This window comes from Oncorhynchus mykiss, chromosome 19 (genome assembly GCF_013265735.2).
Source record: "Oncorhynchus mykiss isolate Arlee chromosome 19, USDA_OmykA_1.1, whole genome shotgun sequence".
Taxonomy (NCBI): domain Eukaryota; kingdom Metazoa; phylum Chordata; class Actinopteri; order Salmoniformes; family Salmonidae; genus Oncorhynchus; species Oncorhynchus mykiss.
Genome location: NC_048583.1, coordinates 27,297,051 through 27,313,509, shown reverse-complemented (window position 1 = coordinate 27,313,509; position 16,459 = coordinate 27,297,051). Strand labels below are relative to the sequence as shown.

Genomic DNA, 16,459 nt, shown 5'->3' with positions numbered 1-16,459 from the left:
AGAACATGACCCTAGATCAGCACTTCTTCTCTATGATTTTTTTTTAACTAGGCAAGTCAGTTAAGAACAAATTCTTATTTTCAATGATGGCCTATGAACAGTGGGTTAACTGCCTGTTCAGGGGCAGAACGACAGATTGTCAGCTCGGGGATATGAACTTGCAACCTTTCGTTTACTAGTCCAACGCTCTACCCACTAGGCTACCCTGCATATGGGCCCTGAATACTATTTGTTGTGTTGCCTACCTACACAGTTTTATTTTATTAGTGGTTTTCCCTCAAGACCCAAATTGAACCAGGTTGTCTTAGTCGCGACCCAATATTCGCATAATATTTTTATTCAATAGGAAAGAAAAGTATGCTATATTGACAGTAAATGTCAATAATTCCATATTTATTTTACCAGGTAAATTGACTGAGAACACATTCTCATTTACAGCAACTACTTGGGGAATAGTTACAGAGGAGAGGAGGGGGATGAATGAACCAATTGTAAACTGGGGATTATTAGGTGACCATGATGGTTTTAGGGCCAGATTGTGAATTTAGCCAGAACACCGGGGTTAACACCCCTACGATAAGTGCCATAGGATCTTTAATGACCTCAGAGAGTCAGGAGACCCGTTTAACATCCCATCTGAAAGACGGCACCCTACACAGGGTAGTGTCCCCAATCACTGCCCTGGGGCATTGGGATATTTTTTAGACCAGAGGAAAGAGTGCCTCCTACTGGCCCTCCAACACCATCTGATCTCCCATCCAGGGACTGACCAGGACTGACCAGGACCAACCCTGCTTAGCTTCAGAAGCAAGCCAGCAGTGGTATGCAGGGTGGTATGCTCTGGCTTGCTGCTGGCTATTAATCATATTCTTAATGAAGAACATTGGTAAACTCACTGGTTTGAGACCACAAAATCAACAAAATATGCTTATAATATGGTGATTGAAGAAAAATCTTTTCAGAGATTAAATGATTGTAAAATGTAGTTTCATTATAATTTCTACACACATTATACGTGTTCTTAGTCATTAAAGTTCAGACTGAGTGTTTTTTCATCCCAGCAAAAGAAAACATAAATGAAAAGTCTGACACCTGCGACCCATTCAAAACCTCCCGACCTACCAGCTGAGAATCACTGAGCTAAATGAATCGTTCTCCTTTTCAAGTGTCAAGGCTCTTGATGGGATGAAGACTCAGTGGGACCGGTTCGGGACAGAGTTTGAGGCCTTCTCCTCGTGGATCTCTGAGAAAGAGAAAGAGCTGGATGCTTTAAAGAGTTCCACTGCTCCACTTGGACAACAGATCAACGCAGTAAAGGTACTGTCAGCAACCTCTGCATTTCATGTATGTTTCAGCACATTTTCCCTAGACGGTATGCACAACATGTTAATTGTTTCGAAGATTTTCCATCTTTGATCCAAATCAGGGACAGATCATTTCAACAGAGCACTCATAACTTAACTTGAATGACCCCATTCCAACAGTTAAACCTTTGTTATTGATCTGACATTTGAGAAAAGTGCTAATTAATCAACGTTAGCATTTAGTCCCCTAACAATCTTTATCCTCCCCACTCCTCCCAGGCGGTGGGTATGGAGCTGGGGGACAGGGTGGAGGTGTTCTCCCAGCTAGAGGCAGATTCCCAGGCTCTGGCCCAGTTTATCTCCTCTGGGGAGGCAGCCCGCGTCAAGGCCCGGCTCACACAGATTGGCAGGTACTGATTTGTGGATTTTTTTACCTACCTTGGTTGAATGCACTGACTGTAAACATCTAAATGCAATGTAAATGTGCATTTATCTGGATAAGAGCATCTGCTAAATTACAGAGCTGTTAATGTCATTTTTTTAACATAAATATTTGTTTTTCGTAAGCAGCAGCAGCAGTCCATGGCGGTATAGACTGCTGGCTTAGGTGTAATGGTGTGGGGAATGTTTTCCTGGAACATGTTACGTCCCTTGAAACCAATTGAGCAACGTTTGAACGCCACACCTTGTACAATCCATTCCCCAAAGAATATAGGGCGGTTCTGAGGGCAAGGGTGGTCCGACCTGGTACTATACTGAGTGTACAAAACAATAGTACAGTCATAAAATTGAGTTGCACCCCTTTTGCTCTCAGAACATTGTCAATTCGTCGGGGCGTGGACTCTACAAGGTGTCGAAAGCGTTCCACAGGGATGCTGGCCCATGTTGACTCCAATGCTTCCCACAGTTGTGCCAAGTTGGCTGGATACCCTTTGGGTGGTGGACTATTCTTGATACACACTGGAAACTGTGAGCATGAAGAAACCCAGCAGCGTTGCAGTTCTTGTCACACTCATACCAGTGCGCCTGACACCTACTACCATACCCCGTTCAAAGGCACTTACATCTTTTGTCTTGCCCATTCACCCTCTGAATGGCACACATACACAATCCATGTCTCAATTGTCTAATGGCTTCAAAATCCTTCTTTAACCTGTCTCCTCCCCCTTCATCTACACTGATTGAAGTGGATTTAACAAGTGACATCAATAAGGGATCGTAGCTTTCACCTGGATTTACCTGGTCAGTCTATGTCATGGAAAGAGCAGATGTTGCTAATGTTTTATACACTCAGTGTAGATGGGGATACCTAATATACTGGTCACTGAGTATATTTTGACATCTTGTTCTGGAACCTTTTACAAGCATTTCGCTACACCCGTGATAACATCTGCTAAACACGTGTATGTGACCAATAAAATGTTATTTGATTTGATTTGAACCTGCGTGTTTATCTTCTACGTTGTGCTACAAAAAGTTGCTGAGTATTATCTTTTCATCTTCAGATACTGGGAGGAGCTGAGAGAGAGTGTAGACCAGTTAAATGGACAGCTACAGGAGAGCTCCTCCACACAGCACCGCTTCCACACCAGCCTTGAAGAGGTACGACTGACAAAAAGAGTCTTGGTTACCCGAGTAACCTCGGGAGAACGAGACATCACTGTTAGAATTACCACTAGCTACCTATATGTCACCTCTAGAATCAATTAAAATATCCCTTAAAAGGATACTTCGGGATTTTGGCATGGAGGCCTTTAATCTACTTCCGCAGAGTCAGATGAACTCGTGGATACCATTTTTATGTCTCTGTGTCCAGTATGAAAGAAGTTAGAGCTAGTTTCGTGAGCCAATGCTAACTAGTGTTAGCGCAATGACTAGTAGTTTATGGGTATCTGCTGACTCTGGGGAAGTAGATAAAGGGCCTCATTGCCAAAATCCCGAAGTATCCCTTTAAAGGTGTTGGAGCAGATGATGAATGTCAAAGTCAATGATTGTCTGAATTATTTTAATAAAGGCCCAAACAACTCTTGGTGATCTCCATGAGAAACTGGACCATCCTGTCACCTCCTGTACCTCCTCGTCAGAGACCTACAAAGGACTCCAGGACCACATGGTATGTCTTTCATTCACTCTAGTTTCATTTATTACGATATACTGACTGTATCTTACTAGCTACTTATTTAATTACTTGCTTCATTATCCTAATTTCATGTCAGACATAAGACTCCCTCTGCTGTTTCTTCTCCCTGGAGATATACATTTTTAGCTTTAGGGTTGTACATTCAGATCATCTCCCTGGCACACTGCCACCTATGAGGTTCTGCCATTTGACTGACAATATTGTCTCGCTGTCTTTTCCCTAGTGTTGTCTTTGTAGCGCTATATATAATATATGGTGTTGTTTTAGTAAAATGTTCTATTTAATTATGTGGTTTTTGCTTTGTATCCCCCAGGATGTGTGCCAGAGCTTGGAGAGGCTGAAGGCAGCCTTCTTGTCCCTGTCTGCTGGGGCACGTAGACTCAGTGACAGGGAGCAGGCTGAGAGGGCCGTGGCAGCTCTACAGATCAGCTATGACCAGAGTCTACGGCAGGCCAAGGACAAACAGAACACACTGGAGAAACTGCTGTCTCTATGGCAAAAGTAGGAAGGCTGGGCTGGAGGGAGAGGGCAGGTTTTCCAGACACAGATTATGCATAGTCCTCAATTAAAGCATCTAAATAACCTCCATTGAAAGTGCTTTTTAGTCCAATACTAGGCTTAGTATGAATCTGGGAAACTGGGCTTTTAGCTCTGAAACACTAGTTTTTGTACATTTATTAATTAACTTCTTATGGCTTAGATCCCGTTAACGGGGACGATATGACAACACCCAATGAAAGTGCAGGGCGCCAAATTCAAACAACAGAAATCTCATAATTAAAACTGGACATCGGCGCCGAAAAAGAAGTCTCCAACCATGGAGCTGGACTGGACGGCGTGCCTGGACTGGGCACCGGCGCAGAAGATGGCTCTGGCCATGGAACAGGACTGGACGCCGTGCCTGGACTGGACATCGGCGCAGAGGAAGGCTCCTGTCATGGAGCGGGACTGGACACCGGACCTGACCTGGACTTTGGTGCAGAGGAAGGTTCCAGCCTTGGAGCTGGACTGGACGCCGTGCCCAGACTGGGCCTCGACGCAGAGGAAGGCTCCGGCCTTGGAGCTGGACTGGACGCCGTGCCTGGACTGGGCCCCGACGCAGAGGATGGCTCCGGCCTTGGAGCTGGATTGGACGCCGTGCCTGGATTGGGCACCGGCGCAGAGGGAGGCTCCTGCCATGGAGCAGGACTGGATGCCGTGCCTGGAAGCTCCGGAGCGTTGGCCCTCGCTGTAGGTTCCGGACCGTTGACCCTCGCTGGAGGTTCTGGACCGTGGACCGTCGCAGGAGGTTCCGGACCGTGGACCGTCACAGGAGGTTCCGGACCGTGAACCGTCGCCAGATGCTCTGGACTGGGAACCGTCGCTGGAAGCTCTGGACTGAGCGCCGTCGCAGGAAGCTATTCGACTGGGGATCATCGCCGGAAGCTCTGGACTGGGGATCATCGCCAGAAGCTCTGGACTGTGAACCTTCGCCGGAAGCCTGGCTCCACGCACCAGGCTTCCGGCGAGCGCGAGGGCGAGGAGCAGGCACAGGACGCACCGGACTGTGAAGGCGCACTGGAGGCCTAGTGCGTGGAGCCGGCACAGGTGGCACCGGACTGGTGACACGCACTTCAGGGCGAGTGCGAGGAGCAGGCACAGGACGTACCTCACTGGGGAGGCGCACTGGATGCCTAGTGCGTGGAGCTGGCACAGGTGGTACCGGACTGGGGAGGTGCACTGGAGGCCTAGTGCGTGGAGCCGGCACAGGTGGTACCGGACTGGGGAGGTGCACTGGAGGCCTAGTGCGTGGAGCCGGCACACATGGTACCGGACAGATGACACGCTCCTCAAGGCGAGTGCGAGAGCTGGCACAGGACGTACTGGGCAGTGGAGGCGTACTGGAGACCTGGTGCGTGGAGTCGGCACAGTTTTTTACAAGACTGCTAGCAAGCTCCTCAGGACGAGTACGGAGAGCTGACTCAGGTGGCAGCAAACTGATGACGCGCTCCTTAGGGCGAATGTCGTGCATCATACACCAACACAACAACTCTCATTTCTCTCTTCTCCAATTTCTCCATTAACTCACTGACGGTCTCTGACTCGCTCCGTTCACTCTCCTCCAATTTCTCCATCTTTACCCCGATTGGGTCTGGTTCACTCCTCGGCTCCGCCGACCACCCCGTGTGCCACCCCCCAAGAAATTATTGGGGCTGTTCTTTGGGCTTTCGTTGTGGCCGCGAACCCCGGCGTCGTCGCTGTCTTCCCTTCTCTCCTTGCCTTCTGCTTCCAAGGAAGGCTTTCGTGTCCTCCCATTATTTCCTCCCAAGTCCAGGATATCTTCTCCTCCTTGATCTCCTCCCAAGATACCCAGGATACCTTCTCCTCCTGGCACGCTGCTTGGTCCTGATTTGGTGGGATCTTCTGTCAAGATCGTCAAAATAACATTCGGACCAAGGCGCAGCGTGATATGGGTTCCACATCTTTTTATTAGTGAAACGCAAAAACAATAAAGAGCAAACCACACGTGAAGCTATGGAGTGCTCACAGGCAACTACACATACACAAGATCCCACAAAAAAAACAGTGGGGAAATGGCTGCCTAAATATGATCCCCAATCAGAGACAATGCTAAATAGCTGTCTCTGATTGGGAACCATACCAGGCCAACATAGAAATAAAACAACCTAGATTACCCACCCTAGTCACACCCCGACCTAAACAAAATAGAGAAAGGCTCTCTATCATCAGGGCGTGACAATGAGTGGCTTGTGGAAGCCAGGAGATGCACAATGTGTTAATTAATGGTCCATTACCGTGAGACCGACAGTTATTTGTTTGACAATCACCGGCTGACAAAACTTAATGACCGCCACAGCCCTAGTTTGGAATAATACTAGGAAGTTGTGAAAATTATGATAATGCACTTATAGTGTAAGCGTTGTTTGAAGAGACTGCCTGAAATGTCATCCTGTTTTGGTGGAATTGAATTTTGGTACATTTGTTAGACCAATAAGAAAGAGTTCCAAACCTCTCTGCCAATAACAGCTAGTTTTCAGTTTTCCCCTCCCATCTCAGACCAATCCCAGACAGCCCTAGCAAAATCTTGCTTGGGAAATTGATCTTTGCTAACTAAGAAGATATTTTTGTTTCTTTTTGAACATTTTAATTGAAAACAATCACGGTAGGGCACTTAATTGTTACCCAGAAATGATTTGATATTGAGACAAAAATGTCTGCATTGGATCTTTAAACTTGGATACTTTGTTTCAGGTATGAGAAGGATCGTTCTAGCTTTGTATCCTGCTTGGAGAGATGTGAGTCTACATCCAAACCTGAGAGCCATTGCCTGCCTGCAGATAAAACAAAGCTACAGAGTGAGCTGCAAGACTTGCAGGTACTGTAAATTCATCCATTTTTAATTTTTGTTCCTGGACTGATCCTGCACATGGTTCCATATGTAATTAGGGCCAGTTTCCGAGACAGATTAAGCCTGAAGATTCTCCATTAAAGGTGTTTATTGGTCCAGAACTAGATTTAATCTCTGTATGGGAAATAATTTTGTTGAAAGGCTTGCTGGAGTAGATGCTCAACAAAAGCTTGTCTTCTGTAGGATTTGCAGTATGAGGTGGTGTCGCTGGAGCCCCTCCATACTGGCCTGGTGACCTTGGGAACATCTCTGTACCCCACTGCTCCAGTGGAGCGGGCAAGGGAGCTTAGAGAGGACCTGGAGCAGCTGAAGAAGAGATGGATCTCCCAGAATGAACACATCCCTCACAGGTCAGTCAGAAGATGGTCTGTTTTGTCACATCACATTTCCAACATAATTAGGTCTTACTACTACTGCACAGCACACAGTTGATAGATTTGTCTGTTATTTGCATACTGTACAGAATCCAGGAGCTCCAGAGCCACCTGTCCCAGGTGGAGCAGTTTGACCAGGCCCTGCATACGTTTTCTCAGTGTAGTGAGACGCTCCTTTCCAACCTACACTCAGCTTCCCAGGTCAACATCACTGACCTGCAGCCTGCTGTGGCCCAAGTCAAGGTACGAACTACGGTCAACAATGTTTTTTGTTTGTTTGTCTGTTCTACTGTGAGATATCTGTAATAACAGTGTTATATATGACATCTCATCTTCCTACTCCTCTGCATCCTATATGGTCTTCTGTAGGAGACTCTGGCTGCACTTCAGAAGCAGAGCGGTGTGAGGGAGAGCCTGGAGCTTCAGACAGAGGGTCTGTGTGCCTCGTGTGATCCCCAAGATGCTCAGCTCCTCCAGGGGAGACAGGGGAGCTGCCTACAGCCCTACCTGGAGGCCCAGCAGCTGGCTGAAGTCCGTCTGGACTGCTTGGAAAAGCTAGAGGCCTTGCTGGAGGTAAGATATAGGCTGAATAGGGGGGCATAGGTCCTACAACATGACCAGACAACATGTTAAGGTAAGCTTTGGCTGGCTAGCTTGCCTTAGTCCTGCATTCTTTCTTGGTCATCATTTCCAAGTACCCAGATGTTGCTGAAACCTGTTTAAGTAAACATTCAATAAGTAGGAATATGGTTAGGTTTAGGGGTAAGGTTAGGGTCAGGGTTAAGGTAAGAGGTAAGGTTTGGGATAGTCATTCAAAAGTTGTTAAATAGAGTGTAAGGGGTTAACATGTTGGAGTTAAAAAACACAGCCTGTCTTATGCCTACAGACCCACGGTGCAGCTGCAGGGGTACTACGAGGCCTGAGGCAAACGGTGGAGAGCGCAGGGAGCTGGGACCGGGGTCGGGTGGAAGAGCTGCAGCGAGAACTGGAGGCCATCGTCCCAGACATCAGCAGACTGGAGAACCTGGCAGCCAGCTTGGACAGCAGCCTCTGTAAAGGTATTTTTATGATTGATTTAATTTCCTATTATTTATTTGATGTACTTGTTCCTCTGAATTGTATTGCTCCCCTGCACTTTGTCTTGCTACATTGTACGGCGTGTTATAAAAATCAAGTTTTGATTTGATTTGAAGGCCACCTACACGTGGTGAGCAGCACTGCAGAGGGAGGCACCCGGACGTCGTGCCGGGTGCTGGCTGATGGTCTCAGCGGAGAGCTAGACATGGTGAGGAACCTGGTGGGGACCAAGCAAAGTGAGGCAGAGGCTTTGGGAGCGCTGTGGAGCTCCTTCAGGCAGAGGAAGGAGCAGCTGCTGAAGAGTGTGGAGGACATCGAGGAGAAGGCGGACCACCAGAGCCTCAGAGAACCCAGCCCACTTGCCCTGCAGCAGAGGTAGCTACAGTTTAATGCTAGTGTCACAAAGAGCAGAATTCAAACATGAAATTGATGTCAATGGTTATGCAACTGGATCTCAAGTTAGGTTTTGGGCCATACCCTGCTACTCTCTCTCTCTCTTCAATACTCTCTAGTGCAGGGATCATCAACTAGATTTAGCCGCGGGTCGTTTTTTTTCTTGAGCGGATCGTCAGGGGGCCGGAACATAATTAGGAACATAATTCCTAATTCCTAATAAATTTAGCAAATTGACAAGAATCCCAAACAGACATATTAGTTGACTAAACCATAATCTTTTCAAACCTTGCTTACATTGTATAAGATCACATACAGTAGTATATCCCCTCAATTATGAGTGGGAATAGTTTGGAACAGATTCCCAAAATTAAAATCACTTGGAGCTGATTTGCTTATTTTTTCATTGGAAACTTGGGGGGGCCAAATCAAATCACCCATGGGTCAAATTCAGGAACCCAGCTGGGGAACCCTGCTCTAATGTGTGAGTTGTGAATAGCTGACTGTAAATGAGTCCCTCCTTCTTCTCTCGTTCTCTGTGGTATCCAGGCTGCGGTTCTTTAACCAGCTGGAGGATGAGCTCCAGTCTCACCAACACGAGGAGCAGTGGCTTAGGGACAAGGGCCAGCAGCTAGCCCAGAGAGATGCAGAGCTGGCTGGGGAGGTTTTCCGAGAAATCAGCCTCCTGGAAACCACCTGGGAAGACACCAAGAGACTCATCACTGACAGGTGCGTAGGTCTCTGTCATCTGCATAACATAACATAGAATAATTACCAAACTATCACAAAGCCTCTAAACTAATCAGGGACATATAATTATCATACCCTTTAAGAATGGCAAAACTTAGCAAAACTGTAGCCCCCCCCCCCCCCCCCCCCCCCACACACACACACACAAATGAATCCTATAGTAAGAGTTGTACGGTTGTTGGCAGACAGGAGCAGTGCAGTGTTCTGGTGGAGCTGATGAGAGAGTACCAGAGCTTGAAGACATCCATAACAACCATCACAGAGAACACTGAGGCTGTGGCTGACATTGGTTCTGCTCTGAAGGACTATGAGGAGACCAAGAGAGCGCTGTCTAAGGTTAGGATAATGACATTCATCTCAGTTCTCATATAAACTTGTGTTAAACATTAGTACACTGTTACCAGCTACTATCTTGTTATTGCTACTATATTGCTACAGTGAACTTCAAAATAAAGGTAATCACTTCAAAATAAAAGTTTTTGTTGCTCTTCGTTCTCACTGTTTTCCCATTCTTCATCTGTGCAGCATGAAGCAGCGAAGGCGGAGACGTCAGCCAGGCAAAGTGAGCTCGACCAATTTTCCAGTAAAGGGAAGCAGCTGTTGAGTGAGCTGAAGAAGATCTCAGACTGTGAGACCCAGCTGATGAGGAAGGACATGGAGACACTGGTGGACCAGTGGCTCGATGTAAGTCTACATTTCCAGCCTTGCCATGAGGAGTTTAGGTCATCCACTATTGGTGTGTTGTTGCTGTGCTGTATGTTGATTGTTAAATGTTGTTTTTATGCACCTGCATGCCAGCCTACATCATTGGCCCTTGTGGGATATTCAGTATTTTGAATTGAATAAAAAACAAGAGGTACAATAGTGATATTGTCTTGATTTGGCCTTTTTAATCTGACCGTGAGGAGCATAGGTGATCCCCAAATGTTCTCCACAGCACTCTGTTTTGGGACAGTTTCTCAAGTTCCCTCAAGTTCCTTCCATGAGTATTTCAGTTTGTCCATCTCTGTTTGTGCAGGTCCTCTTCAGGTGTTCCTTGGTCTTCCGTGATTTATTTTGCCTCCACAATTTTGGGAATTTACAGAGGTTGATTTTGTCCCTTTACATTACAGGTGTCGGAGAGGGTTGAAGACAACATTGAACATCTGATCCAGAGCTTGGTGTTATGGGACGATGTACGCCAAATCAGCGAGGAGATCGAGGGATGGACAACTAACTCTGTGATGGAACTCAGTGAGAGCCTGAACAACCTCAACGACAGCCAGCGGATGGAGACCAAACTCTCTGCATTACAGGTATGATGCATTGAGACACACCAGACACAGATACACAGTAAGATGTTCCTTCTACTACCCTTTAAAACGGGAGAATGGTGGAGCTAAAGTTGTCTGCTAAATGATTCTGTCCAATCAGTTTGACTCAATTAATTTTTTCAGATACTGCATCCCAAATCCACTAATCATCCAATCCTTTAATTTCTGCAAATCCCAAATGCTCAAACATATAGATGAAATCAAAGTTTCCATTTTTTCCCTTATGTATAGGTGGAGATGGGAAAAAACGAGCACAAGCTTGTAAACCTGCAAGGGAAAGTGTCAGAACTGAAGCATCTCAGCCGTAGCCAGGAAACTCCATCCAAACTACAGGTGTTGCTCATTATAATTTTGAAGCCCAGACTTCAGACATCCATAGCTTTTGAAAATCTTGTTTGAAGTTATGTATGTTGAAGAAAACTTTTGAACTAACTGACACATTGTGAGTTTCCTAAAACCTTTGAAGAACTGAGATTATTTGTAGTCCATTGGTAGGCAATGAATGAACAATAGTGCTACGAACATTTTGGGAAACTCGTGCTCAGTCGGGTTGCCCCATACAACTTCAGAAGGGAGCTAAAGATCTTCTGTATGTTTCTATCAGGTGCTGGAAGCAGACTTGAGGAAGAAGATGAGCCAGGTGCAGAAGCTGTGTGAGCAGGCCAGTGGAAACCTCCGGGACTTCAGCTCCCAGAGGAAGCAGCTAGAGGACTACATTACTCAGATGTCTGATTGGCTTAAGAGCATGGAGCGATCCCTGACGAGCTCACCGATTGGCTCTGACCCAGAGGACATCTGCAGAGTCAAGGTGGGTAGATTTTGAATTGAAACAGCTTTTACCTGAGAACTTACTTGACTCAGTCCACTTGACCCTCTTGTGAGCATAGGGAATCACCATGGCTCTCCACTTCACTATTTTCTGTGCAAGGCCTTTACCTCTTTCCAGGAGTTCCTGACTAAGTTATTTTTCTGAATGCTCACACGTGTTATTCTGTATATTATTATTGCTCTAGGTGTGGAACTCATATGTGTGTGAATTGCATGACAGGACCTCCAGAAGGACCTTCAGAACCAGCAAGGCAGCATAGATTCTACCAGGGAGAGCCTGAACACTCTGTGTCGGAAGTACCCTTCTGAGGAGCTGGCTGGGCTGGGCAGTGCCCTCACTGACCTCATCAAGAGCTACGAGTTTGTCAACCAGCTCTCCTCCAGGACCCTGGCCTCCCTGCAGCACGGCCTACAAAAACACTTCAATGGTGAGAAGGACTGAATTGATGGATGGATTGATTGATCTATCGCTATATCTATTCTGCACTACACTACTGTATTCTATTCTGCAATATTCTACAACCATGACGAGGATGATGATAATCACTGTCTCTCTTGTTCTGTAGAACTGGTTCGGGAGTTCCACAGCTGGCTGTCTGGGCAGAGGGAGGTAGTGAAGGAGTGCTCTGACCGATCAGGAGACACTAGCATCGTGGAGCGCAAACTCCAGAAGCTAAAGGTACAGTCCGAACACAACATATAACCCATACAACCCTTAATTATACCATTAATCCTCAGTCTCTTAAAGTAGGTTTCCCCGGACGCAGATTAAGACTAGTCCTGGAGTAAAATGAACATTTTTCCATTGAGTCTGTTTTTAAAAATTCTAGGTCTAGACTAAGTTTGTGCCCTGGAAACTGGCAGTTAAACAGTTAATTACTTGTGCAAGTGTTGCCCTGTCACATACAGTATAAAGATGTGTCCTCCTATCGTTTAGGGGGCTCTGGAGCGTGTAGAGGAAGGGGAGGTGCGTCTGACTCAGGTGTGTGAGGAAGGGGAGAAGCTCCTTCTCCATCTCCCTAAGGCCAGCGCTGGCCAGGTGCAGCATCACCTCTCCTCCATCCAGCAGGACTGGGACCGCTTCGTAGCACAGTGTAGACTCAACCAACAGGCCCTGGAGGACAGCACTGCACAACTAAATGGGTAAGAGATACTTGGGATGGATCTCAATAATATAAAGAGACTTCCTCTCCTTTCCCTCATCTTCACTTATCCAGGCCTATCCAGGTGTTGCTCTGTCCTATATTGTTCTTTCAGTACAGATGGGGCAAAATCAACTTCTAGAGGTAGAACAATATAATATTGAGATGCAGCCTTGGAGCCCAAGAGTAGACCTGAGGGATACAGTCATAGATGTCTATGAGTCTGTGACTGTTAAATGGTGATATATCTCTGTCTGTCAGGTTTGAGGGGCGTCTGAAGAGGCTGAAGCGTTGGCTGGAGCACATGGAGCAGAGGCTGAACACAGAGCTGCCTGAGGAGAAACACAGGGATCCTGAGAAGGCAACACTGGAGAGGGTGGAGGGAGACCACCAGGACGTGCTCAAAGAAAGGGACTCGTTCGAGCGACTGTGTCAGGAGTCGCAGGCCCTGAACGAAGGTGGACGGGGCGACGGTGGCGAGACGCGGGCGGCTGCGGGGCTGCAGTCTCAGCACCAAGGTCTGCTGCGGAGGGTGAGGGAGAGGCTGCGGAGCTGCCAGATGACCCTACAGGAACAGCAGGCATTTGAGGAGACCCTGCAGAGCACCTGGTCCTGGCTGAACGGTGTACAGGAACGACTGGGGAGCCTCAACAGTACACTGGGGAACAAGGAGAAGCTGGAGAAGAGGCTGGGACTTGTACAGGTCAGACAACATGACAAACTGAAGCTGATGTATCCATGATAGAGACCTTAATTCAGGGGTTATCATTCATAATATTTGTTGGTTACTTTACCCCATTTTACATTTACCTCAAGTACCTCATGTGCAACCAATCATTAGCCTATGTTTTTATGAGTCCTCCCAAGTACACCCTTGTGGACAGGCCAGGTACAACCAGGGGTGCTAGTACCCCAGGTTGAGATCCACTACTTTTGGATAACACGAGCCATGGAAGGTCAATGTTTCAATGAGGAAATGGTCTACATGGATGTTGAACAAGACTTCAGCAAAGCAAATAAAGTTTGCTTTGCTCTTCATGTGTGTTCCAGGACATCCTGCTGATGAAGGGCGAGGGTGAGGTGAAGCTGAACATGGCGGTAGGGAAGGGCGAGCAGGTCCTGAAGCACAACAGTGTGGAGGGACAGGAGGCCATCCGCTCCCAGTTACAGAACCTAAAGGATGCCTGGGCCAACATGCTCATGACCGCCATGAGTTGTCACAGGTACAGTACGCTGCCCGTTTACCCTGATACAACTACAGTGAATCTCTCGCTGCAGTTTGGAGTAGCACAATACATGATGTTATGTGTATAACAAGCTGCTCACTACCCGTAGTAAGTATGCTCCAATCTTCCACGTCTCTGTGTGTGTTAATCTGTGTGTGTGTGCTTGTGCTTGTTTTCTTGTGTTGACCAACCCAGTCGTCTAGAGTGGACGGTGGCCCTGTGGAGTAGCTACCAGGAGAGTAAGGGTCAGCTGCAGCAGTGGATGGAGTCTGTAGAGCAGGAGGTGAGATTTAGCTGTGCACACTTTTAGAGATTTGGACTATAAGGTTCTATCAGCATTTTTGTCTAAATTGAGTTATTGACATTGCCTTGTTCTCTTCAATGTTGTATACCATATAATACTAAAAATACCCCAATTCATGTTAAGTTCAAAAGAATACAAGATAAAAAATTGCTGACACCATTCAAACCAATGAGGGTTCGGAACATTAAAGCCAATTATCTCAGAATCCTCTTTTAGCAGGTAGAACCTCTCGACTTATCTTTTCTTCCACTGATTTAGCATATATCGGCTATTTTAAATACTTTATTGATTGAGATGTGGTTGTTTTACCTTCCTTACTTAAATGCACTGCATGTAAGTTTCTCAAGATAAGAGCGTCTATTAGGTGACTCAAATGTCAATGTAAATGTAGGTGGTTCTGGCGCTCGCCCAGCAGCCAGGCCTGAAGGAAAAGGCTTCTCTCCTGGAGCGTCTCAGAGCCCTGCAGGCTGACGTGGAGGCTCATACAGCACCACTGGCCAGGCTGACAGAGAAGGCTGCAGAGCTGCATGAGAAGACAGGCGACCAGGCCTTCGGACCAGAGCAGAGAATGGAGCTCAATGCACACTTTGCTGATATCACCGCTGTCGTCAAGGTAATCAAGCCTTGCTCCTAAAGGATGGCAGTTAGATACATGCTTTTCTCCTTTGTGTAATAACTACATCTAATAACTACATAAGTACATTCAGTTCAAGTCTGACGATCTGGGCCTCCCGGGTGGCGCAGTGGTTAAGGGCGCTGTACTGCAGCGCCAGCTGTGCCATCAGAGTCCCTGGGTTCACGCCCAGGCTCTGTCGTAACCGGCCGCGACCGGGAGGTCCGTGGGGCGACGCACAATTGGCCTAGCGTCGTCCGGGTTAGGGAGGGATTGGTCGGTAGGGTTCTGCTTGTCTCACCAGCGACTCCTGTGGCAGGCCGGGCGCAGTGCGCTCTAGCCAAGGTTGCCAGGTGCACAGTGTAGCCTCCGACACATTGGTGCGGCTGGCTTCCGGGTTGGATGCGCGCTGTGTTAAGAAGCAGTACGACTGGTATCGGAGGACGCATGACATTCAGCCTTCGTCTCTCCCGAGCCCGTACGGGAGTTGTAGCAATGAGACAAGATAGTAGCTACTACAACAATTGGATACCACGAAATTGGGGAGAAAAAGGGGTAAAATAAAAAAATTAAAAATAAAGTCTGACGATCTGTTTGGGTTATTAGCCTCAATTCATCTAGTTTGGTTGTTGTAATCAACTTGCATTGATGTTAATGCATCAAGACAATATCCAGTCTTTGTTCACAGTGTACTCGATGTGTAAATCTGACACAGCCTAACTCAGTCTCTGTCTGCCGTCCACCCCTCAGAGTAAGGTTCACGCCATGGAGAACATAGTGACAGAGCATGAGCACTACCTGGAAGCTGTGAGGGACTTCAATGATTGGCTGACCTCTGCCAGGGAGGAGCTCCAGCGCTGGTCGGATCTGTCAGGAGACTCCACCTCTGTAAAGAGGAAGCTCGCCAAAGTTCGGGTGAGGATGTTCAATCATCACATACAATATAAACACCTTGTTGACACATCATTGACACATCAAAGTAATCATTAGAGATTAGGCACATGCAAAAAAAAATAATAAATGTTACCCTCCCGTAAGGAAAAGTATGTCTCTCTGTCTGCGCCAAGCCTCTATAGGACATCCTAGTGACGGATGGAGAGTCGTTGGCAGGAACAGTAACAGTTGAATGTTTCCTGTTCAAATGTTCCATGTTCCAATCCAGGAGCTGATAGACTCCAGGCAGTGTGGCCGAGAGCGTCTCAGCCGGGTGCAGCGTTGTGGGGCTGCAGCGAGGGACCACACGGGCTCCGGGGGCTTTGAGGCTGTGGAGAGGGAGGAGGCAGCCCTGCTGTCTGCCTGGGAGCACTGGGAGCGTGGGGCACTGCAGACCAGGGCAGGCCTGGAGACTGCGCTCTCTCAGATCGCCAGCTCAGAACAGGAGTTTAACTGCTTGGCTGCTCAGCTGGAGCAGAACCTGCAGGAGTTTAGCAGTCAGCTGCAGGAGTGGAGAGACAGACTCTCTCAGACCGAGGGGAAAAACTGCGGGGAGGAGGCCGTGCAGGGCTGGCAGATTGCAAAAGTAAGGCTCCTTTGCAGTTATTCTTATATATATTTTTTTTTTTCAAGTATTGATGCAATGCCAAAGT

At 47.3% G+C, this 16,459-nt stretch overlaps 1 protein-coding gene across 11 annotated transcripts in view; it reads left to right on the top strand.

The window, feature by feature from the left end:
- Positions 1–16,459, top strand: part of syne1b (spectrin repeat containing, nuclear envelope 1b) — a 137,606-nt gene that overhangs the window by 37,380 nt on the left and 83,767 nt on the right. For all 11 annotated transcript variants that reach the window (XM_036954559.1, XM_036954553.1, XM_036954555.1 and 8 more), the window contains 26 exons: positions 1,167–1,317; positions 1,584–1,714; positions 2,810–2,906; positions 3,319–3,417; positions 3,758–3,945; positions 6,697–6,820; positions 7,037–7,203; positions 7,317–7,470; positions 7,597–7,800; positions 8,114–8,285; positions 8,421–8,679; positions 9,247–9,426; positions 9,633–9,783; positions 9,973–10,131; positions 10,560–10,742; positions 10,992–11,093; positions 11,365–11,568; positions 11,809–12,016; positions 12,155–12,267; positions 12,526–12,731; positions 12,992–13,433; positions 13,781–13,953; positions 14,152–14,239; positions 14,652–14,873; positions 15,624–15,788; positions 16,036–16,392. In XM_036954559.1, coding sequence (XP_036810454.1) covers positions 1,167–1,317; positions 1,584–1,714; positions 2,810–2,906; positions 3,319–3,417; positions 3,758–3,945; positions 6,697–6,820; positions 7,037–7,203; positions 7,317–7,470; positions 7,597–7,800; positions 8,114–8,285; positions 8,421–8,679; positions 9,247–9,426; positions 9,633–9,783; positions 9,973–10,131; positions 10,560–10,742; positions 10,992–11,093; positions 11,365–11,568; positions 11,809–12,016; positions 12,155–12,267; positions 12,526–12,731; positions 12,992–13,433; positions 13,781–13,953; positions 14,152–14,239; positions 14,652–14,873; positions 15,624–15,788; positions 16,036–16,392 — 4,699 coding nt within the window. The remainder of the gene's footprint in view (positions 1–1,166; positions 1,318–1,583; positions 1,715–2,809; positions 2,907–3,318; positions 3,418–3,757; positions 3,946–6,696; positions 6,821–7,036; positions 7,204–7,316; positions 7,471–7,596; positions 7,801–8,113; positions 8,286–8,420; positions 8,680–9,246; positions 9,427–9,632; positions 9,784–9,972; positions 10,132–10,559; positions 10,743–10,991; positions 11,094–11,364; positions 11,569–11,808; positions 12,017–12,154; positions 12,268–12,525; positions 12,732–12,991; positions 13,434–13,780; positions 13,954–14,151; positions 14,240–14,651; positions 14,874–15,623; positions 15,789–16,035; positions 16,393–16,459) is intronic.